The 24,787-nt window shown below is 43.4% G+C and overlaps 1 protein-coding gene across 1 annotated transcript in view; it reads left to right on the forward strand.

Moving 5' to 3' along the window:
- Window positions 1-24,787, forward strand: part of ST8SIA1 (ST8 alpha-N-acetyl-neuraminide alpha-2,8-sialyltransferase 1) — a 111,148-nt gene that overhangs the window by 54,127 nt on the left and 32,234 nt on the right. The window contains exons 3-4 of the mRNA XM_036400300.2: window positions 1,923-2,032; window positions 8,855-8,947. Of these exons, the coding sequence (XP_036256193.1) occupies window positions 1,923-2,032; window positions 8,855-8,947 (203 nt within the window). The remainder of the gene's footprint in view (window positions 1-1,922; window positions 2,033-8,854; window positions 8,948-24,787) is intronic.

Here is a 24,787-nt window from a genome sequence, read left to right on the forward strand (position 1 = left end):
TCATCAGCTTCTGGAAAGCAAAGTATGTATGCGAATGAGAACTGGTATTATCATCTCTGAGCAGAACGGGAAATAAGCCTCCCTTGAAGGACAGCAAGTCACCTCAAGCACTATTAAAGGCTGTTAGCAACTCACCGAATTTGGAAGTATTTAACAACTGCTAAATGTGTGTTTTGTGGGGGGGTCTAAAGGCACAGAATTTGTGCCAGCACCCACTACCCTTAAAAGCAAGAGTTAATGTCTGCTGCCTTTGTGGTTTGGCACAGCCTTTGTGTAACCAGCTGTCTTGAAGGGAGCTTTGATGTATCCTTAGGAAAGGTACTGTTATTTATAGCACACATCTAGTCTGCATTTCCTCTGCTTCCCACCCCCGTGCCTTTACAGAGAATGTGAGCTCTCATTTGATCAGGGTCATCTCAGAGATGAGATGTCTTTGAATCTCAAAGTATGCTTCAGTAACTGTTAAGTTAAAAAATCTTCTTGAGAAGGCAGATGCAGGACAAGAAAGCAGCTGCATAGCCAGTATTTCTGTGCTGTGCTATCATGACTGGCTCTCAGGACACTAAAATTTACTTTTCTGCTTAAGCATATCTTAAGCCAGAGTTAGTTTTTTCATTAAAAAGCAAGTTGTTACTTTATGCAAGCTGAACAGAGTCTAGTTTGCAGAGAAAGGTAGACGAAGCAAGTAAATCTAGGAAGAAGAGAAATAAGGCAGCAGGAATAAGTTGTAACCAACGCAGAGTCTGTGCTGTAATCCCGGCCCTGCTTTCTGGACCGTGTTTGCTCTGTGTGGCAGTGCCTGGTGAAGCTATGAGCACTGGCAGATGCTGCTCTGTCCGTGCCAGTGAGGCCACCCAGAGAGAGCTGCTCTGTGCTGCTGCAGCCTCGCTCTCTGAGGCCTGTGCACGAACTCCTGTCTCTGCTGCAGAGTCAGGCTTTGGCAGGTCTGATAAATAAAAATCCCTGCACAATTGTTTTTGCTTGAGGAGAAGATTAACTCTTGTATTGTCGACAAATCACAATCTGTAACTAAATCATACTGCTTTAAATTCACCTGTCTCTTCACCACCTTTTTTTTTTATGTGCTGGGCTGCTCTGAATGCTGTGTGCTGCTTACATGGCTGCCCCAAGCTCACAGGAGGCTTCTGGCTGACAGGAACATGTCCCATCCATAGTCTGAGATCCTCTGGAATGAGGACTATGCACATCTAATATCTTACTGTGTTTGGTGCACGGGATCCCATGACCATTTGACTTTGCACTGTCATGCCCTGTTCAGCAGCTACAAGAGCTCCTCAGCTAAAATGGTCCCTTTCTAATTTTAATTTATGCTGATACTAATTTGTAATGTGTCTGGGCAACTGGCTGTTTGAGGAGCTGCTGTCAAGCTCCAAATATCTTTGCCTAAGGCTCTGGATTCACCTGTCCCAGCAACACAGCCATGGAGAGAGCCAGGGTGGCTCCAGATTCCCAGTACACTTCTGTCATCACAGCATTCCCTGTTCCTTCCTTCCTTTCTTCCTCAGAGGTGTCTTTTGTATATCAGCTCAGGAGGATCACTCTCATGGGTTGTCTGTCGTGTTTTCCTGGTTGTCTTGTTTCCCCTGTGTCCTTGCAGCTTGCCTGGAAGGTTTGTGAGCTGCCTGATTTTGGCCAGCTCTGCCTCAGGACCAGGCAGTTTTGGTTTTGCAGAAAATAATCTTCTGTATCACGTTTGTTGCATCCTGGTTTGGGGAGTGGGGACCAGACTGGTTCTACATGTACTTACCAGATCATTTCTGTGCTTTTTCTTCCCTTCATTCCTAATTCTCCCTTTTTCTTTCTGTCACGTTGAGCCCTAACACCTCCCTGGGCTCTCCAGGTGTGGCTGCTACAAAGATGTTTTTCTCCTGTGTAAAACTGGTCTTGTTTTGTGTTGCTAGGCTACTCCCTTCCAGCTGCCACTGAAGAAGTGCTCCGTGGTGGGGAACGGCGGGATCCTGAAGAAGAGCGGCTGCGGCAAACAAATAGATCAAGCAGACTTTGTCATGCGGTAAGACAGACACCTCCGTGGCACATTATCCCCCTTCCACTGCTCAGCCTCAGCCTTGCCAGAGCTGTGCCCTTGTGTCATGGTTTGACACTGGCACAATGCCAGTGCTCTCATGAAGATACTTTCTCTCTGGTTTCTGCTGTGAGATGTGACTAGGAATAAGTAAAGCAGGCTCTTACTTAGGGAAAAAGAACTAGAACTTTATTAACTATTCTACAACTACAGATAAAAAGGAACACACACACAGGGAAAATGAAAACTTCACAAGTGCATTTCTTCTTTTTCCTACTAAATTTCTAACTTAATACATTTGTTCTTCAAATCACTAACTCTCAGTCTAGCACTACTTTTTAGACAATCAATTTTCAGTTCATCAAGAGGAGAGGAGTCTTTCTTGTACCATGGGCTTCCCCTGGAAACACAGCTGAAGCTTCGTGTGTTTCTGTGTCACTCGTGGCACCGCCCGGAGTACATCTGCCGTCGTGACTTCTTCTTTTCCATGTCCAGTGCTCTCACTACTGAACACGGACTAAAACTGCTTCTAGGGTTGTCTTTTAAGGATGCTCTGTCTTGATCTAAAAAAGGCACAGTCTCTCTTTTGGGACACCTGTCTCTACAATCTCTCTTTTTGGGACACTTGTCCCCCCCATATTTTTTCACCCCCTGGGGCCGAGGGGCACTAACACTGAACCTTCTTGGTCCTGAGGCCATTGCCTCCCCCTAGAATGCAGTCTCTGTATCACAAGGAACATGGTTCTGTCCATGGCTATACAAAAAGAGTCCAGCAAAAGCCACTCCATCATCTCTTCCCACTAGGATTCTTCTCTATTCTTCTACTATCTCTCACTCGCCCAGACCTCTCTCACACTGGCCCATTTCTTCCTCATCTTCCACTCTATCTTCTAGGAAAAGTCAATGATCTGTAAAGTTCTCATTCTCTGAGAAGGGGTTAAAAGCTCCTACAAGCTGAACCCCCCCCTCTTCTCCGTCCCAGCCGTGCTGCCGGCGCAGGCCCATGTTTATCAAGTCTCAAGGTTACAGTCCCAGGCAGCGGCTCTCTCTCTCTCTCTCTCTGTGTCTCTCACGGGGGGCTGCCCGGTGGCTCCCGGTGTCTCTTTCTCTCTCTTCCACCCTTCCACCCCCGGGCTCAAGCTTACCTCTCTCGGCCACATGGCTTTCCCCTCCCCCTGCCCAGCCAGCAGCTGGGCCGGGGGAGAGACCCGAACTCTTTCCCGCCAGAACCCAAGAGGACCCTCCCAGGGGAGAGCTCTGCTTTTAACCCCGTGTTCTCAGAGGCGTGTCCATGTCTCAATGGTCAGGTTAAATGCCAATATTAAAGTCTGAATATCCATTGGCCAAAAACACAGCATCTCAAAAAACACATTTCCTGTCAAACCACCACATTCTACCCTTCGCCTCTGAGAACACACTTTCTAAAATTATTAACAAAATTACAAAACACTTCAACACTTCTACAAAACAAGAAAACTTTCATCTCCAGATTTTATTATGCATCTACTTTAACTCAATACATGCTTTGTTCTTATTTTTCTTTGGTCTCATCTCACAGCTTTACTCACAACTTTATCTTATCACTCTCCCAAAATTCGATTCCCGGTCAGGGAACCAAAAATGTCATGGTTTGACACTGGCACAATGCCAGTGCCCCCATGAAGATACTTTCTCTCTGGTTTCTGCTGTGAGATGTGACCAGGAATAAGTAAAGCAGGCTCTTACTTAGGGAAAAAGAACTAGAACTTTATTAACTATTCTACAACTACAGATAAAAAGGAACACACACACAGGGAAAATGAAAACTTCACAAGTGCATTTCTTCTTTTTCCCACTAAATTTCTAACCTAATACATTTGTTCTTCAAATCACTAACTCTCAGTCTAGCACTACTTTTTAGACAATCAATTTTCAGTTCATCAAGAGGAGAGGAGTCTTTCTTGTACCATGGGCTTCCCCTGGAAACACAGCTGAAGCTTCGTGTGTTTCTGTGTCACTCGTGGCACCGCCCGGAGTACATCTGCCGTCGTGACTTCTTCTTTTCCATGTCCAGTGCTCTCACTACTGAACACGGACTAAAACTGCTTCTAGGGTTGTCTTTTAAAGATGCTCTGTCTTGATCTAAAAAAGGCACAGTCTCTCTTTTGGGACACCTGTCTCTACAATCTCTCTTTTTGGGACACTTGTCCCCCCCATATTTTTTCACCCCCTGGGGCCGAGGGGCACTAACACTGAACCTTCTTAGTCCTGAGGCCATTGCCTCCCCCTAGAATGCAGTCTCTGTATCACAAAGAACATAGTTCTGTCCATAGCTATACAAAAAGAGTCCAGCAAAAGCCACTCCATCATCTCTTCCCACTAAGATTCTTCTCTATTCTTCTACTATCTCTCACTCGCCCAGACCTCTCTCACACTGGCCCATTTCTTCCTCATCTTCCACTCTATCTTCTAAGAAAAGTCAATGATCTGTAAAGTTCTCATTCTCTGAGAAGGGGTTAAAAGCTCCTACAAGCTGAACCCCCCCCTCTTCTCCGTCCCAGCCGTGCTGCCGGCGCAGGCCCATGTTTATCAAGCTTCAAAGTTACAGTCCCAAGCAGCAGCTCTCTCTCTCTCTCTCTCTCTGTGTCTCTCAGGAGAGGCTGCCCGATAGCTCCCAGTGTCTCTCTCTTTCTCTCTCTTCCACCCTTCCACCCCCGGGCTCAAGCTTACCTCTCTCGGCCACATGGCTTTCCCCTCCCCCTGCCCAGCCAGCAGCTGGGCCAGGAGAGAGACCCGAACTCTTTCCCGCCAGAACCCAAAAAGACCCTCCCAGAAGAGAGCTCTGCTTTTAACCCCGTGTTCTCAGAGGCGTGTCCATGTCTCAATAGTCAAGTTAAATGCCAATATTAAAGTCTGAATATCCATTAACCAAAAACACAGCATCTCAAAAAACACATTTCCTGTCAAACCACCACACCTTGGCACTAACCCCTGGTCATTGCCTTGGTGCCCTGCCTTTGCAGGATGCTTCACACAAGCAATTTGGGTCAAAGTGTGAGGAGAGGCAAAAAAGGAGTTTGGGCTTGGTTCTGCAGGGGGATGTGGGGTGAGGGGACAGAGTGCTGCTCAGTGACGTTGTGAGGGCTTGTGCAGGGTCTCAGGGAGGTGCTGAGGAGCTGCTCTGCTCATCATTTATGCACTGGTGGCCAGGCTGCTTCATCCTGCTCTGTGCTCTGAAACTAAATGCCATCTGTGCAACCCATGGAACTCAGAATGAGTAGGGGCTGGTTTAGGGGGCAGGGCTTGAGCTGCTGCAAGCCAAAATCTTCCTTTGTTTTCCTTCCCTCAAGACTGAACTGTGGCTGTCTGAGGAAAGGCCAAAGTTCTTCCCTTGAGGTTTTTGTGATTCTTCACATTTCTTTTCCCTCCAGCCTTCCTCAATCTACAAGAATCTGTCAGGAGGGATGTTGAACCAGCTACTGCTTTAGTGATTAAATTTGGCACTTTCTAGGTCTGTGATCCTTAAGGAAGAAAGACAGAAATTAGTTCCTCCCTGATAAACATGAACAAGAGAAATGTCGTGGGGGAGAAACTGGAGGAATGCTCCAAAAGAGATGAGAACTGGAGTTTCTTTGGGTTTCTGATGGATGCATAATGAGCATCCACTAGAACAAGTCTCCTTATTGCATCCTGATGGCTTATTATAAAACTATACAAATTTGCTCTAAACCATTCCTGTAATTTCTGGTTTGCAAAGACCAAAAATGCCTTCATTATTAAATGCCTGTTAATGCAAAGAAACAGAACAAATTCAAGGCAAACATACACTTGGAGCACTTAGGGAAGAGAAGATGTAAAGCACAGGGGGAGAGCAGCACTCTGAGTGCCATTACTGCAGAACTCCTGAGGTGTTCCATGGACTAAATACCAGAGGCTGCAGTGTGTATGCAGGTTCTTGCATTCTGTGTTTTCTAGAAATTAAAATGCTATAGGAGCAACCAGTTACAGAAACAACAGAAGTTTTTTTTAAAAAAAAACCAAAAAAACAGCAGCTATTTTAGCTTGATCATAAAACCCTCCTCTGCAGGGAGGGTAAAGCAACCATTATATGCTTTGATTTAGAAATAAGTGATGGGGAGAATCCTGCTAGAATCCCATTTGCTGCCTGCAGGCTCTGCTGTATGAGTGATATGAAATCATTTTTATGGAAAATTTACTTGATCTTTTCTAAATCTCATTTCTATAATCTGAGAACTGAGAGAGAAAGAGCACAATAGTGACTTCCATAACACTTCTTATTTTTTAAAAGAAATTTGTGCAATGTCTTCAAAGCGTTTCTGCAGTGTGAAATGTCCTGCCAGGTTTTGCCCTTGTTTGTTAATTCATTTCATGTGAATTTTTATTTCACTTATGTATATTTCCATAAGCTTTTTCCTGTGAGAGAAGATGGCTGCAGTCATATGTTGTAATTGCTAAGGTTATTTAGTGAGTTTAGACTCATCTGGTCACTGAGCACCTTCTACCAACACAGTTGTTCCAACACAGGGATGAAAAGAGCAGCAGTTTTCAGCCCCTGAGGCATAGCAAGCTGCCTATGCAATGAGAGAGGTGCGTGTGCTCTCCATGTTTAGGTATTGTGGTTGTAATGGGCTCTTCTTCTGATTTTCAAGTTTCTATTTCTTATTTCTAAGAAAAAAACAGTCTTCCCCCACTCCCTACCTGCTAATGCTTATTTTAAGAGAAAAGTGTTGGTTAGTAGTCCTAAGCCATGTCTTTAACTCTATTTTTCATGTACTTACTTCTCAGTAAGTTTATTTCTCTTACTGTTATATCTGGTTACTTCTCAGTACCAGATATAACAGTAAGAGAAATAAAAATAAAATTTCTTAGTATGAGTTTTGTGCTTCAGTGTGTTCCTCACCTGCAGAACACTCAGCACTCTGCTGACCAATCCAAGAAAATAATTGGGAAGGTCAGGTAACAGATTTCCTGCAGTTTCCTGTGGATACTCAGCCCATTGCCTAATGTTTCCTGCACTGTAAGGGGGGAATCAGACTTACAGATGAAGTGTTGGAATAACACATCTGTGACTGGCTTATGAATGAATTGTCATGATCTAGATGCTGAGATGATAAAAGCTGGGGTGAGCTCTTAGTCCTTCATAGTGCTTTTAAATCAACTCGAACCAAAAATGGTTTTTAAAAGCGTGCCCTATGAACTTGTGTTTATTCAAAGCGAGGAGCATTAAATTGTGATCTGCCAGAGGTATTGTGCCACCTCTCTACCCTAGGCAAATCAGCTATAAATCTTCCTTCACAAATATTTGTTTGACTTTTATTTTACTTTTTCTTGCTAAGATTTTATAATTTATGTTTGAGAATTAAAATTTCCCTAAGCTTCTGGCCTTTCCCTTTCCCATTCCCCTTCTCGTCAATGACTGCAGTTTCTGAAACCTCTTATTTTGATTACTTTTTCTGTCTTCTTTTGAATTTCTCTACCTTCTCTTATTTTGTGGTACAGTGAACTAGAAGCTGTTTCCTGGCTGAAATCTCAATACATTGTGCACATCTTAACAAGTTGTATATATTTTCATGACTGTAACAAGTCTTACAGTCATGAAAATGAGAAAATGTTCCTGGAAATTCTGTGTTTCTCGGTGAATGTGATTTAATTCATTATGTTTCACGTAGTTAGGACATGGCTGTCCCTTTCCTTGGCATTGCTTGATGATGAGAATTGAAGGGTTTGAGAGCTGGTATTTACATGCAGAGAGAGGCTGATAGAACACCACTGTGGTTTTGGTTGGGGTTGTTTTGTTGTTGGTTGCCTGGTTTTGGGTTGGTTTGTTGGGTTTCTTCCGACTTAACAAAAACTGCAGAGAAAACCCCAACAACACCTAAAACACCTAAAAGCGTTTCTCTGAAAAAAAAATCCAAATTCTGCTTGTCTTTGAGAATCATGATTTCATTTTTGCCTTTTAAGCATTCCAAATACTCTTTATGCCTTTGTTTTAAAGGAGAAATCTGAAATTAACAATGTTTGGAAACCAGTTTTTAGTGCAATTTTTATGTATTGAGTAGATTTCTCCTGACTAATTTATGGGGCAGTGCACAGGCTTGGATACTGTTTGAATGTATCTTCATTTTTATCTCCTGCACCTTCCTCCTTCTCCTAGGTCTTTACAAAGGAGATTTTAGGACTGTTCACTGTGTGGATGTTTCCCTCTACTTCTGGTTTATTGAATCTTGATTCTCTGCTTCCCAAAGTAAATTTGCTCAATTGCTTTGGCTTTATTCCATCATCACCCTGCCCACCAGAACAAGATTGTGAGCAGAGCTGAGATACACGTGTCTAAAAAACCAGCTGATTTTTTTCTTCTGTGTTTTCTCAGTAAATTCTATAAGATGATGGTACCCCAGAGTGCAATGTTAAAAGTGCCAGTTTTAGATAATGCCTGCAATACCACAGAGTGGTAATATCAATCTGAAGCCTGATACAGGTAAACAAGACAAAACAGTGTGAAAAACCAGAACTTTTAAGGAATTGGGATTTTTAAAAAAAGTTCTTCTATAGGTAGTAACAGGCTCTTCCACAGCCTTTCAGCCTCTCAGAAATGTCAAGTGCGTGCATGTTTTCCTTAGCAGCTACACAGATTTCATCTCTGCAAAAGGTTTTATGTCTCTATTTCCTCACAATCTGGTACAAAAATGCTTCTAGGTGTGGTACAGTAGGGAGCAATTGTAGCTTGGTCCAGTAATTCATCATTTTTGCATTTTCTGAAGCCTATCAGTCCTGCATGTCATCTAAAATCTTGGCTGTCTTTGTGTGCAGGTGCAACCTTCCTCCTCTATCCAGTGAATACAGCAAGGACGTTGGATCCAAAACCCAACTGGTGACTGCAAACCCCAGTATAATTCAAAAAAGGTAGAGAGCAGATTTTTCCTTTTCTGGTTGGGGTAGGCAAAAAGAAAAATGCTTCATCAGTGTTATAGAAACTAGTGCATCAGAGTTGTGTTCCTAATAATGTGATCCTGGAAGGGGATCTGGGAAAGGTGCAGCAGGCAATGGTTTGGTGTCAGGTGAGATAATGAAAGCTGAACCCCTCAGATGCTTTCAGTGTCAGCAGGGAGCTAAGGCAGGGCTCTGGTGATGGGTGCCCCACACTGCTCTGCTGGCCAGGCCTGCTCCTGCTGCATCCCACAGTCCGTGAGATGCTGGTTTGGGTTGCTCTTGGTTCCAGCACAGATCACCTCTGAGTCTCACTGCCTTTGCATTATTTGTTTGATACCCACCTACAGAAGGGGTTAGGATGGAACTGCTTGGCAGGGTGTGATCATACAAGCTTTGCTTTCTTAGGAAACTGGGACAAATTTGTGTTGTTTATTAGAGTTGGTTGAAATTTTCCAAATGTCAAGCGCTGATGAGAGTGGGGAAGAGCGAGTGGGGAAAAAAATGTCAGTGCTATCTCTCTGATTTTGTCTTCCTGAATTTTAATTGCCATGTTCTTTGTTTATCCTCTGGAATGAGGTAGGTTGTTCTCAGGCAGAACAAGATCTGGTAGTAACCTGCCATGTTCACTGAAAAACACAAGAGAGAAAATATGAGCCAAGGGGATGAGCAGGAAATGATTAAGCACAAAGAAATGTATAATGTGAGTACTGGCAGGTGAAGGATTGTGAAAGGAAGCAAAGCAGGGCAATTAAATGCATGGTAGAAAGCCAGGTGTTTTAAAAAGAAAGGCACTGGCTTGGAAATGGATGTTTGATGGTATTTGAATGTAATATTTTTCCTCTCTTTCAGGCATTGGAAGGGTCTGTAGTTGAGTGTGTGGAAGAGATGACAGTCTTTGACAGAGTAGAATACAGAAGACAAGCAAGAGGGAAATGGAGTAATAATAATAACAATGAGCTTCAAGAGCTGATTGCAGGCAGAGAGTGCTTGAGTAGGGGAAGGCACAGAAATGCTTGTGGGATGAGATCAAAACACCACGCAGAACTGGCAGGGGATGGCACCAGGTGCCAGGCAAAACCAGGGAGTTACCCAGGGCAGTGGAGCTGAAGACAGGGAATCTGAAAGTGCTGGGGTATGTAGATGGCTAAGTGATTGCAGAAGTGGAATGAAATGGCCAGAACATCCCATCAAGGAAAGATCAGTTGGGCCATGGCTTTTGGGATGAAATGAAGAGGAGCAGGGTGAAACACAGCCTTTCAGAGGGCTTTGCAGTTTGCAGGACAGGATTATTTAACTCAGGTGTGTTGGTTTGACACCCTCCCCTCTAGCTAGGTCTAGAGTAGGAAGCTGACTGTAGTTACTATTTCTGAACAGAAAAGGGAAAGAGTGTTAGTGATGCTTGGAGGAGACTGTGGAGCCACACTGGAGAGACCATGGAGTGCTCCAGCAAGAGGGAAGGATGGAATGAGGACAGGGTTGAGGAAGCAGATGGAGAGAGAGAGATGCTGCTTTGTGAGGGGTGGATAGCTCAAGGAGGAGTGGAGGGGGGTGGGAAATGGGAAAAAAGAGAGCAAGGAAACAAGATTGTGATTAATGTCAGTTTTCAAAGTGAGTGGACAGTTACTGTGATGCAAGACCTTGGATGAGAGAGCATTGTGGAATGTATGTGCATGTGCATTGATTAGGGGGAGATACACACCCAGTAACTGAGAATAACACAGGGTACAAATTCAGAGCACTGAAAATTGGCAGAAGCCTCCTTTGAGGCTTTGCTTCCTCTGCCTGGTCAGGAAGAAACATTTTAATTTTTTTTTAAATAATTGACTCATGTTTCCTGTGTGCTGCCCAAAGTAATTATTTTATCTCCTGTGTGTTAAGTTAGAGTGGGGAAAGAAAGGTTATGTCTTGAAAGTTAAAATGGAAAAAAAAAAACTACAACTCTGTCATCACTCCTATGGAAAGAAGCTTTTTTAGGAGTTAAGGTTACTTATACTTTTGATGAAATTCAAAGACATTCATATTTGTGACTGATGAATCTGTTTCTAAGCTGAGTGTTATCTAGTGTCACATAAGGGGATTATTCATTGCCATTCTTCCCCTCTCCTCTTGTCCTTACTTGAAGTATGTTGATATTGATGAGGCCTGACATCTCCATTATCTCTCAAGTGTCTTATGGCAGGTTTAGTGAATTGGCCCTGCAGCACCATTCATGGCTTCTAAAGGATTTACCCTTACCAGATAATTTATGGTGATGATGTTGAGTAGGGCAAAGTTTTCATACCAGGGATGTGGAAGCAATTTTCTGTGAGGTTCTAAAACCAGAATTAGTGCCGTTAAAAAATAATTGTTGGCAGCAGTTATTGCAGAGATGGCACCATTTTCCTATTGATTTAGCACCTTAAGATGGAAGAGTCACAATTTTAATTTAGGAGTACCTAACTTTAAAATAAAATAACTTCTAAACATAGCTTTTTAAAACGCAGAGATGAAGTTCCTTGTCTGTTTTCAGCAGGAAATGAGACCCTGCAGGTGTTGTAGGCACAGAGTGTGTGGTGATTGGGGTGGGGCTGTGCCCAGTCATCCCTGACTGGCTCCAGCTGTGCAGCACAGGTGAGCAGCATTGACAGGAACGAGCCATGGAGGGCACAGGGCACACAGGGGCACTGCAGCAGCAGCTTCAGGGCACAAGAGGCTGGGCTGAGGGACAGAACAGAGCTGCTGCTTGGGGCCTTCGGGGTGTTGGTTGTGGCTCCACCGTCCTTCTGAAAGGTAGTACAGTTTCCACTTGTGAAATATTCTGCTCTATTCTCATTTGGGTTTGAATGTCCTACCCTAACTTCAATTACTGTAATACAGGAGAACTGACAACAGATGTACTGTGGCAGAAATTTTCCAGTGTAAGAGGATGCGTGTTCACTGTCCCAGTTTCTTTTTTTGTCTAAAACTTTTCAGTTTTCAGATGTCTCTCTTCAGTTAATACTGGAACTCACAGTCCTTCCCTCCTGTGTGAAACACCTTTTCCCACTTTGCATTCAAAGCATAACTTTTCTGTCAAAGCCTGTGTTAGGGTTGCAGTTGGGATTGAAATGTTGCATAAAGGTGCTCCTGGGGCCAAGGTGACCTCTCCCACCCTCTAGCCCTGAGTGTTGCTGTGGGACTGCAATCCCACATCTTTGATGTTTCCAGTTCATTCCCCCACCATCCTACTCAGCTTGGCTCCATCTTTGTAGGCAGAGGATTATTTTGTATTTTGTATATTATTTTCTTTCCAAGTCTAGCTGCTCTAAGTCCCTCCTAAGAAAGAGGCAGTGCAGTAGCAGTAGCTGTGATGTGCCTACGGCCATTCTTAAGACTCTGGGAAAATCACCAAGGTTATGTCACTTACAGAGGTTGTTTCCATATTCTGAACCCTTGTCTACACCTGTGGAGAGGGATGAGTCAGTGAACATAAAATGTTCAAGAGGCGGTGCTGATTTTTGATCAATGGCATAAGAATTTTAACTAGGAAACACAAAGAGTTCGAGGATGTGGATTGTTATCTGTTTCTAAAGTCACTGGATCTGGGCTGTTTAGGAGAAGCCAATTTTATGAATTTATCTTCAGCAGCTCTTGCAAATGTCATACAATAATAATTTCTCTGAGCTCCTAATTAAATCTGCAGTCAGATGCTGTTTGCAGCAGTGTTCCTTTCTAGTGCCATGTCTGCTTGTCTGCCTAACCTATGCACGCTTATATCATCAATAACAGGGATATAGTACTCCAAACAGATGTTTCCCAGCATTCAGAGAGTTTCAGACCAGCTGATGATTTTTAGGGAATATTTTATGCATGAGCTGTGTGTCCATGGCCTGTGTGGAAGTTTGAACTTCCACCACTGAATGGGAGTGTTTTCCTTTCAGTAAATTAATTCACCTTTTTGATCTCTGTGATATTTGACAAGTTTTTGCTGCATCCAGTGTCTTGCACTAAACCATGGTGAAGGAATGAGACTAAAGACTAACAAATGCAATGATTCTGCCTCTCAGCTTGGAAATGCCAGTTAAATATCACTGCTGTTTATTAGGTTCCCATGGATTTTGAGTGGGTTTAAATTTGCTTTCCAGTGTCCCCTGCATTTTATAAGCAGCTAATAATCTTTCCTGGATTCAGTCCTGAAGACATCTCTGAATCCAACTGACTTAGACTATTAGGAATAAAAATCTGGAATTGAAGCAATAATTTACTTTGATAAAAGCTTCCTTCATCTTTGATCAAACAAATATACAGTACTATGCCTGTTGCTTACACTCATGAAAATGTTTCATGAAAGTTCCTCTTCAGTGTGTCTCCATGTAAAAATGACATATTCTGTTCCTAGGTAGTTACATTATTTTTTGGTAATTGCAAAAGAAAGGTAGAAACCACCCATAAAATATGTTCTTGAAGGAAAACCCTTTGTGCTTATCTTGTCCTTTCTATACAAGTCAAGTGATGGGAAGATATTTCCCTGTCAAGTCAATTAGTCACCAGATTTTAAACACTTCATAGAGAGGTCCTTTTTTCATTCCTGGTATTTAAATTTAGCTCAGATGGTTGAATTGATGAGAAGTCCAAAGTCATCTACAAGAGTCTCTGAACACCTGTGCCAACAGCAAGGGGATAATATTTTTGGGAAGTACTTCTTAGGAGGCAAGACTGTGATAAACTCTTCTGGACATGGAGGTTGCTTGAAGCCCTATTTGGTGGTAATCAGTTTTTTCCCTCCTCTAATACAAAGTTTCTTTAAAAATCTTTACATTTATAAATTTTGCCTTATTTTCTCTTCGTATGGAACATCTATTTTTGTCCTTGTTTGAACAGAAAAGGAAGCAAAGCTCTGGGGATGGAGGGGACTGGCTCAGTGCTACCACCAGGCCAAAGGCAAAGCCAGGAAAGAAAAATTCCAGAATTTCTGGTTTGTTTTTGTGTTTCTTAGCTGATGAGCAGAAACACCTGGAGTTGGAAAAAAGTCCTGCTGTGACTGGAATAGTTTGTTGCTATTACAGCCATGCTTTGACCCCACTGAAATCAGGGGCTTGTACTCTCTTAACCTCGAGAAAGAGCAGTGAGCAGGAAGGAGATCCAGGAGCCCTCAGCCTAAGGAAAGGACTGGTGGGTCTAGAGGTGTCTCAAAATGCACCTTTGGCTCCAAAGAGAAAGGTCAGGTGCTGTTGCAGTGGGTTAGGGAAACGGCAACTTGGAGGAAAAGTTATTTAGTCTGGAAGAGGAAAGACTGCGGAGAAGAGGGAGAGTTTTCTGAGATACACTTAGGGATGGTACCTCATAGTGAAAGCGAGTGCCAGGTGTTAGGAAGAACCTCCCAGAGAACCCACAGAACTCTCCATCTTACAGTAATTTAAAGGGCAAATTGATGTGGAGATGAAATGGGAAATTATAAATGAGATCTCATGAAATCATGGTTTGATGCTTTTTCTTGAAAATAAATGTTTTATTAATAGTTGTAGTAAAGTAGAGATAGATGATACCAGGTTTAAAAGAAACCATTTGGATTTGTGATTGAAATAGCCTCAAATTTCAGTTCTGCTGTGTATTTGTTGTAGGATTGGAGAGGAATAGGAGGCATTACTTTACCCATGCATGTGGAAGTTTCTTGTCTGGGATTTTGATGATAATCATCGTTATCTCCATTGTGGATGACATTTTAATTGCAAAATCTTCGCCTTACCAAAATCACCAGTGCTTGCTCATCTGTGGGGATATTCATTAACACATTGACTCACACATTTTTATTTTCTTGGCAAGCTGTGGCAGGAAGACTGTTCCTTTTCATTCCTCCCCCCTCTCCCACCTCCTGGTGCCTTCTTCAGACCACTGTATCCAAGAGTCTGCCAGCAGTACCAAACAGAGACAGCCAGCTGTCTGATTTTCCATTATTAGCTCTGTGAAATGGGAAAGCTATATATGTCCCTGAGCAAATAATGCTTTTAATAGCGTGAGGTTTTTTCATCCTTACATTCCTGCAGTAGGACTTGATATGGGAGCTTCTAAATACTACTACCAACATGTGGAATAGTTAATCAAGGGCCTTATATTTAAGTATGTAACTAGTATCTTCAAAGCCATTGGAATACTTTGGTGTCTTGTATGGACAACCCAGGTTTGTTCAGAGTAACTTCTCCAAAGATTAAGTGCCCAATCCATGTTTAGGTAACCAGTCTTTCTTTACAGTCTTTAATGTTAACCTAGATTTTTTTAGCATTATTGCATCTCTTGGATATTTTCAGATACTGATTGGAAAGCAAATGTACATTTTGTTTTCTTTTAAATGGAGATACAAGGCATCCTGCAATCTGAATGAGTGCAGATAATGAGAACACAGAAGATGGCCATTTCCCTGTAATCTGCCAGGTTGTGACATTCCCACTTTTTCTTTTGTTCCTGTCTCTAAATAATTCCCACAGTTTGCAGCATCTGCAGCCATGTGATTCCATAGACTTCCAAGAAAACCTGTAAATTCAGAGACAGCCACAGGAGTGTAGAAGTTATCCTTATGGATAGCAGGCCAAAAGCTTTAGGTTAAAGCACAGATGTCAGAGTCAGAAGGATTAATTAGGGTCTGGTTTTTCATTAAACAGCTGGGGATGGCTGAGAATGAGATAAGCACCTGAGAAGGCTGAATGAATTTTAAGTAGCACTTGGAATAGATGCTGAAGGAAAGGATGAATGGAGAGAGAAACCCTCATGTGGAGTCCTTTAGGGGAATAGACTGCAGCATAAATCACTGTGGTGCTTCACAAACTGCAGGGATTTTTAGGTAAACCAGAAGGCAGATGGATCTTGAGAAATGTTTTTTTAGGAGTTTATTTATAAACAGCCAGAGCAATATCAGAACCACTTAGGAAGAATTTTTGGGACTTTTTTCCACATGTCCTTAGGACATGGCATAAAAAGCAAAGTAGTGCCTTAGGAGAGGCTTAGATTAGATACTAGGAAAGATTTTTTTCGCTGAAAGGGTTTTAAAACATTGGAACAGATAGTCATGTTGAGTCACCATCCCTGAAAGTGTCAAAAAATGTGTGGATATGGCACTTGAGGACATGGTTTAGTGGTGGTGGAAATGGTGGTGCTTGATGGCTGGATTTGATTATCTGAGAGGTCTTTTCAAACCTTAAGGATTCTGTGATTCTGTCAGGGGGTGGGGGAGTCAAGGGCAGAAGAAATCAGTTGTTCTGACTTAGTTTGGTCCTCAGAAAGAGAGTGGAAATGGTTAAATATTGAAGAAATATCTCCAAAGGCCCTTCCCAGGAGGTAACAAAGAAGTTAAATGGCACCATCATGCAGGGACAGGTATTGTCAGGGATTAAAACCTATTTTCAAAGCCAAGGTGTGCAAGATATGAAAGCCAAATTTCCAAGTCTGTCTCAGAAACCTGAGCTGCTGGTCCTGATTGATTTATGTTCCATAGGAATCCTTGTTCTGACCATTCTAGAATGTGCTTTTAAACTTAGAGGCAGGCAAGTGGGAGAAGAAAGTGCTGAGCAGCTCTACCCACAGGCTCATTACTGCTCATTAAGAGGTCTCTGGAGGAAATGTTCTCATTTTATTGTCTGGATGTCTGTTTCACTTGCATGCAGGCTGGCAGAATGAACAATTAGGTCGCTGTGTAAATGCAGAATGGGTGGAATATTTATGGGAGCCAACGTTTCAAAATGGCACAACAGGGAGAAAAAGACAAACAAGTTTTGGAGGTTTTTTACCCAAAATCTTTGCTTTTCTCTTCTGAGTTAGTTGAATTTCTGAAGGTGGTCTCTGAGCAGCCAGGACAGAGAGTTGTGATTGCAGGGTGTTGCTCTCATGGTTTCCCTGGGGCTCAGGAGGAATTTTGGAGGCTCTTGAGATTATTTGTAAACAAGGAAGACTCTTATTTCAATTTCTGGTGAGCTTTACCTCCTGTCAGTTTTGTCACCCCTGTGAGACTGAAAGTTCTCAGTGCATTTACTTGCGTTCATTAAGGCCTGAATATCTGAGGAATAATCATAAAATAAGCTCAGGTTTCCATGGGTTTAAATTTGCAACATTAGAATACAAAGCTAGATCAGAGTGTGTAGACAGCTTGTAATGTTGAAGTGTGTTATTAACAGCTAATAAGAGATGGAGCTGTAAAGTGGGACTAGAAAATATCTCCAGTAGAGTAATTTTAACACTCTCCCTTGGGTGTGTGGAGATAGAGCTGTAAGATTTGGCATTGCTGATTTTGGCAGCTGTCTGTGCACTTGGATCACTTGTGCCCTTCTCACTGAGGCAGGGTGGGTGCTACAACCAGACCATTAAGGCTCTGACTCTCTAAGTCAAATTGCACACTAAAATTAAGGGTCTATGTCATATGAGTTTTGAAGCAAAACACAAGGGATTTCTCAAGTGTCTTGAAATAAGAAATTTTAGCTACTTTAGGAGACTTTTGTACAGGAAATCTTACTATTGTTTTTAACTCCGTTTGTGCCAGCCCCTATAACTGGCTTGCCTAGGGGGTATGGATACTTTGTATTTAGAAGGAAAAAGAAATTCATTTTTCAGACTGGAATGTTCCACTGTGACTGTCCTACCTTTTTTTGCTTTTTCTACAAGGATAGCAAACAATGTGCAAAATGTCAGCCTGGTCTAGTGGAAGGATCCCTGCCCATTGCAGTGGGGCTGGAAACAGATGACCTTCAAGGTCCCTTCCAACCCAAACCATTCTATGATTCTCTAAAAATACGTGTATTACCACATTTCTAATTAATTTATTCTGTTATGTTGTGGGAGGGTGTTGGTTCTTGTGTGGTAATTATTACTTCTGCTACTATTGGCAGGCCTTCCTTACAAACAGGAGAGTGTTTGCCTGGGTTTATGCCCAGAGCAGCATTTCTAATGAGTAGCCATGCTGAATTTGTACTCAGGATACTCTGAGCTGAATTTTTCAGCGCCCTGCCTGTTTCGTACAGCAGGTTGGCACTGAGCAACACTGATATGAGGCACAGTGGGGAACAGAGAGCTGAGCCTGTCACTGTTTCCATGGCAAAAGTTCATCCTGGGGTTTAAAAGATTGTGGCTCATTAAAACTTCAGTCAAGGTTTCCTTGCTCATTCTGATCTCTTATCAGCTTCAGTCTCTGCTCTCCTGTACTATCCAGTAATGAAGTACTGTAAACCAGTAATGTAGGCTTACACCAGATGGTTGTGTTTACTATCCAGCCAAGAAGGACTCATCTAATGTCACCTTTTCCAACCCCATTCCAGGCAGAGACTGGCTAAACACGGTAGGCAGACTTTTAAATCCCCACATCTTAAGCACGTAATTTGTAAAATTCATCTTACTCTCTGGAGACTTGATTGCTGAGATGCCTTGCCCAAGTCTTGGCAGTGCTGCAGATACACAATGAAAGCAGCTGCCACCTTGGCAGGTTTGGGTTGAAATATCTTCGTAAAGCTAAGCTTGAGGAGGACTCACAAAATCATGGAATGGCATAAATTGTGAGGGACCCCTGGAGATGAGCCTCTGCTCAAGCAAGGCCACCCAGTCCTGGCAGCCCCTGTACTGCTTCAGCAGTTTTTAGAAAAAACTTGAAATCTGGTCTGTAGGCATATACTCATAGCACTTTTCTATTCACTCCCAATGACAACAGTAAAGACTTTCAAAAAGAATAGAAGACAAAACGGGGTAATTGGATAAAATGATGAAACGTGACTCAGTTATCTTTTCTTTTTGTAAAGGTCTGCTCAGTAATTGAAAGATGTACTTACACTCTGAGGTAAAAGGGTGTGATTCTTAGATTCATCAGGCTAATTAAACTTGCTCCTGACATGGTAGAGAGTTGCTTTTCAGATATTTCTGACCAATCTGTGCGACCTTCCATTTTGGTTATGCCAGAGTGGTGTTTGGGCAAGAAGGCAATCCAAGAAGTAGCCAGATGTGTATCCTGACAGTGGCCTGTTGAGCAGTAGCACTGGGAAGCAAGAAATAAGAGTTAAGCTTCATTTTTTAAGAAAGCAACTGACTTACAAAAGAAATCTTTAAAAAGCCCTGCAACCAAACACACCATTCTTTTATAGCAGTTGCAGCAATCAGTTTTGTGAGACCTGGGCTTTGTAACACAAGACACAAACTCACTCAGATATCAGAGGCTGCCAGTTAAATACAGTGAAGACCTGGCATCAGTGCTCCTGTTATTTGTGGAAGTTAGGCAGGATGAATGGCCAGGGTGTAAATCTGAGTGCAAGGTGGAGTCTCTGTGCTGGTCAGAACGGGAACGTGCTGCAGGTACAGATCTGAGTGCTCTCAGGGATGTGAAGCACAGCTGTGTTAGCCAGCAGAGCTCATTGGTCTCTGGAGGGCTCATTCCAGCAGAGGGGCAGCTTATCCTCTGCTCAGGCTCTTCCCAGCAGCCCTGCAAGGGCCAGGTGAGCTCAGTTTACTCTGGGGTGCCCAGCTGCAGCTTTAGCAGATGGCTCTCCCAGCTGTGTTCTGTTCTCAGGTCATCCCTGTGGGAGGCAGGCAGGGACCAGCAGGTGCTTGGAAGTAGAACAGCTCTAAATCCAGGTGTTCCTATTGGCACAAAGGGGCCTGGGTACTGCTGAGCAAACCAGAGGCACCTCAGAAATGCGGCTCCTTCCCAGCTGTCCACTCCTGTCCTGTCCCAGCCAGCCCCCCAGGGAATGACTGAATCTCACCCTTCTGTGTCAGGCAGGAAGGAATCTTCAGAAAAGCTGTGGAGCTTTGGGGGTGAAGCCATGTGTGACAGCAGGGGCAAGGTTTGAGCTGGCCTTTGGGAAGGGCTTCTGGTGCTGGTTCTGTAGTGGAGAGCAGTGAGCAAAAAGTTTGTTTGTGGGGCATGATTTAAAGAGCTGATCTCCCACTCTAGAAGGTGCATCTTGGGTAAGTTGTAAGTCAAGCTGCTGTTGGCAGGCTGTGCAGAGTTGTGTTTAGGAAGGTGGATGAAATATTCCTGTCCCTTGTTTTCAGACAGGATAACAGAAACACGAGGGAGCTGTCACAGTCCAGCAGTGAGCCAGTGAAGCCCAGAGCAGTGTATCCCTGGTTTTTTGCCCAGTCTTTGATCAGAGGTGTTTGCTGAGTTACCTCATGTGAAGGAGACTTCATGTTCTTGGCCGCTCACAGAGTTTCTTTCATGAGTATTAAATCTGCATAAAGAGATTAATGAGACCTGCCAGAAAATCTGTTTCTGTCCACAGAGTTGCTAATTGCTGTTCACACACTGTCAGGATAGTGCAGTGTTTGCCTCTCATCTCTGATGCTTCTTCCTCAGGTGCACATCAAGTGACAAACTTACTGTCCAAGACATTTTCCTCTGGCATGGGGTGGCAGGACCCTGGGCACGCTGCCTTCCTAGGAGCCAGTGATGCCATCAGGGATGGGTCTCTTTCTGTTGGTTTTCCTCAGTCACCGAGGAGCCACAGCAGAGAAGCACCTCCAACATCCTCCTTTTATGTTTGTCAGTGTTCCTGGATGTTGCTGGGTCAGCTAAGTCCCACAGAACTGTTTGCCCTTCCTCTCGTTCTGCCCTTTGCAGCCTTGCATGAAAATAGGCCTCTGTGACGTGAGGCCTTAAATAACCACCATTAGCAACAGTCCTGGGATCCCAAGGAAAAAAGAAAGTAAATTAATAGTGATGGTGATTAATTATTTAAAATTATTTACTTGGAATAAAGTGGGTGTGAGATATCAATGGAGTTTTTTCCCCCTGTGTGTGCTTAGCAGTTGCAAAGGAAGATTTTGGCCTGTAGAGTGAACTGCCTTTTAAGGGACTGATTCTTCTTCACACAAAGGGAATTCATGTTTGACAGGTTCCAAATTGTGTTTTGCTGTCTTCAGGTGGCTCTACTGAGGCTCTGCTGGCAATGTTTAGATAACAGAAGTATGAGAGCTGAAGCGCTGAACCAGAATTTGCCATATAAATTTTATTTCTCTTGCAGTATTCGTGGAGGCTTCTCATTCCCTGAAGGACAGTCAGTGTTTGTAGTGGCAGCAGCATTCCAGTGGTCAAGAGCAGAAACTGGCAAGCAAGGTTTATGTTGTGTGCTAATGTTCAGATTCAGTGCAGATCTTCTGCTTTAGATCATTTGTTTGAGAAATTGGCTGTAATGCTACTGGCAAAGAAGGGGTTGGTTCTTAGAGTAATTATGCAGTTCCTGATGACCTTGGCTAGAACTCAAATTACATCTTCTGCTTAGAACTGAAGTGAGACTGGTTTTGCCTTTGTAGACAGGTTCCTAAGTTGAGCTGGAATATTAGGTGATCCTTCTCCCATTTTCTGGTTTATGCTTCATTCAGCCCTTTATTCTGGCTTTCAGTGTCAAGTAACATTGTCTGACTGAGGGTGTGCATGGGGACTGAATCCAGCCTTTGGAACCTTCTGTCCAGTCTCACTCTCCCTGGAGGAGATGGGGGATAGCTGGTCCCAGAGAGTGAAAACTGCTGCTGCTGGAGCCAGTGGGGTGCACTGGCAGGCACAGACCAGGTGCAGGAAGAGCTTGGGGGCAGGGGATGGGGCTGCTGGCAGATGAGAAAGATTTAAACCCCATATCTGCTTCTCCTCTTTCTTGCATTGTGTTTTCCCCTTTCCCCACTTGGGATGCAGCACCAGATCTGTGTGGAGGGCAGCCAAACTCTGTCAGTGCTGCAGGATAGCTGGCCAGGATAATGTGTGGGGCTGGGCTGGGGCTGATGTGTGCCCTTAGGAAGGGACCTGCTCCCTCTGTCCTCAGACTGACCATAGACAGCCTCCTGCAGCCCTTGGCAAGGATGGCTGGCAATGGCTCAAAGGTGCTGCCGTGCCAGGAGTTGTGAGCTGTGCAGTGACACAGGGGCTGCATGCATAGGCTGTGATCAGTAAATGCTGCTCAGGCAGCAGCAGCCTCAGGAAAGAGGACAGGATGGAGGGACAGCTTTCAGAAGGGTGCCTCACTAACAGTGCCAGGTGTATGTTGTCACTGGTTTGCTGTGCATATCCTTCCACTTGGTGAGAAATGCTGCTTCCAACCTTGATTTTCCCTCCCTTTGTACACTTGCTCACCAGAAATTAGAAGATTTCTTTTAAAAATATTTGCTGTAAGTTTGCCATGAATTTTAGGGTAAATTAAGGAGAAGGGGGAAAAGAGTGGCTGAATAAAGGTATAAGTGAGTAAGTGGCTGAATAAGAGTAAACTGTTTATAAAGATAGGAATTCACAAACTATCTCCCATCTTGCAGCAGCTGTGGACTTTGAATGAGAACAGCTTGAATCTGGAGTGTTCAGTGCTCAGAACAAATTGCACAACATGGGTCATTTCAACAAATAATTCCAATGACTTTTTGATGTGCACGTGGATCACTCAGTGGGCTTTGGCTCACTTAGTAGCCCTCCTAATAACTCTGATCTTGTTTATTTGCTCTGCCATATTCACTCAGCTCTGAATTGTGATGCAGAAATTATCTAGGAGTCTCTTGTTGATAAATGATATGATATGATATTAAGCAGCATGCTTCATGCCATGTAAGCCTTGCCTCAGATCTGGCTGGATGAGCCATGCAGGCACAGCTGGAGTTGCAGATAATGGATAACATCCTCAGCTGCTGCATTATGGCCGTATCACTGCAGGGAAGCCAAGGGAGCCACACTGATGCTCAGCATCTGAACAGCCCAGTTCCTGCAATTGCTCTCTGTCTCTCAGCTGCCCCAGCTCGGTCTGTGCCTCTGTGCTTCCCCAGCAGAACTCGGCGAAATCCCTTGTGCCCGAGCGGGGATTGCAGAGTGCCCCACTGGCAGCAGGCTCTGTGTGGGATGATGAGTGCGCTGTTGGGAGCTGCCCTTGCCCGTCCTCAGAGCTGAGGCAGCTGTGTGCAGCGCTTGTGCAGGAGCAGATTTACCTCACTTGGGAGCTGCCTGTACCTTGTACTGCACCCTTCTTTTGTGATGGAGCCAGCACTGAACTGAGGCTGGTGATTTAAACTAGCAGCTCATAAGCCCATTTCATACCAGAGCCCTTAATTAGAGACAGATTCCCCATTTCCTTTAGCATTTAAATTATCTGCACTTGTGTCTGCTTTCCAGCTGTCCACAGTCAAATATAGCCAAATACAAATTATTACAGAAATCTATTGCATAAACAGGCCTGTACTTCTTACAAATGCAGGTCAATAGTTTCTGAGTATTTTCCAGAAAAATGGATGTCACTGGGAAAATTTTTATTACAAAAATCCTACGCTCCAGCATTATTTGTATTTTTGGCCAAATGTATTAAAAGGAGTAGTTTGAACTGTCTTAGCCCTCCTCCCAAACTAATCCTCTGCAGTCTCTCAAAGACAGGAGAAGCTGTTCTACCTGGTGCACAATGTTTGCAGCTGCTGCATTGCACTTCAGAGAGCATCTTTGCTAACTGTACATGCAGCTCAGGATTTGGAATGGAAGGGCCCATGAAAAATATTGCCTAATTCCCATCAGTTAAGGTCAGCAAGCAGGAAAACACTGAATCAAACTCTTAGTAGCCTTTTATTCTCGTTGCAGTGTTCTATCTCCCAAATCAGTTACTCTGGATTTGCAATTATGTAATTAAAAGCAGAAATTGGATTTGTTTTGTAGGAAAACTGGATTTATTAGGAACCAGAAGCTACTGGTTATTACCTGAAATTGTAATTTCTTGTTTTTATTCATGATGAACTACAGAATGACCAAGGCAGCCCTTCTGGCAGTGATTAACATTGATAGAAACCTTGGTGTTTCCAAAAGCCTCTCACTTGCTGTATATCTTCCAATGCCTATAAATTCATGTGATTTCTTTAGAGAGTGTGATGGGATATTTTTATGGTGGATAGCAGGGAGGGCTGCCTCGTCTTTCATAACCTGACATTATGAGACTCCCCATAAAGCAGCAATGTGCTTTTGGCCACCAGAACACCCACATTCCTTCCTTGAGGAATCAGCCAGTCAGTAACGTGCGTGGCAGCACAGTGTATTACAAGAAAAGGACTCTGTTATCCCACTCTTGATTCCCTGCTGCTTCATTCTGCCCTTGCCAGGGGACACTTGGAGCAGTCTGAGTATGGGGAAAAGCTCCTTGACCTTTCCTTGGATGTAAATGTCCAGCATGGGTGCAGTCTCACAGCTTCACTGCTGGTGAGACCAGTTTAACCTGGTCAAAATGCGAGGGGAAATACAAATCTTAGCTGAGCACTGAGAACTGAAAGCAGCACCTGGCAGCTGTTGCTCAGACAGAGCACAGGTGTGAAGCCCAAGAGCTGGTGGCTGAGCTGGACAGACAGCTCATGGTGGCAGCAGTGCCCACCTCCTCTTTCACCCTGTCCTAGCAGAAGTGAAACAAGAATTTATATCCTCCCTGCAGGACATTAGGAGATCCTAATCTCCACCAGCTGGTTACTCAGTTCTGCTCTGAAATAAGGAAATACTTTTTTGTCTTTATTTACTGTTCTAATGATTTAAAATTGAACTAATAAGTAAAGTTTTACATCTTTAACTTTTGATGTTTAAAAAAATTCTGATTAAAAGATAATCAACTAATTTAGGGGTGATTAATCATTTTCTGAGGAAAAGTATTTTTATACTAGTTGATGAAATCTCTCAGAATGATTATTCTTCAGGCAACCTTTGAGTTCCTGGCCCCTTTCCATAGACACACTAGTGCCTTATGCCTTACATGTGTATTTACCCAGTGCTGTACAGGGATTGAAGTGCCTCATTGCTAGCTGCTTGCTACTGATTTGAGATAGAATTTGTGGAGTTTGGTGCATGTTCCATAGCTCAATTAATCTCCAGGTGTGGCTTTAGCAAAGTTGCAGAGCTTT

This window comes from Molothrus ater, chromosome 5 (genome assembly GCF_012460135.2).
Source record: "Molothrus ater isolate BHLD 08-10-18 breed brown headed cowbird chromosome 5, BPBGC_Mater_1.1, whole genome shotgun sequence".
NCBI classification, from domain to species: Eukaryota; Metazoa; Chordata; class Aves; order Passeriformes; family Icteridae; genus Molothrus; species Molothrus ater.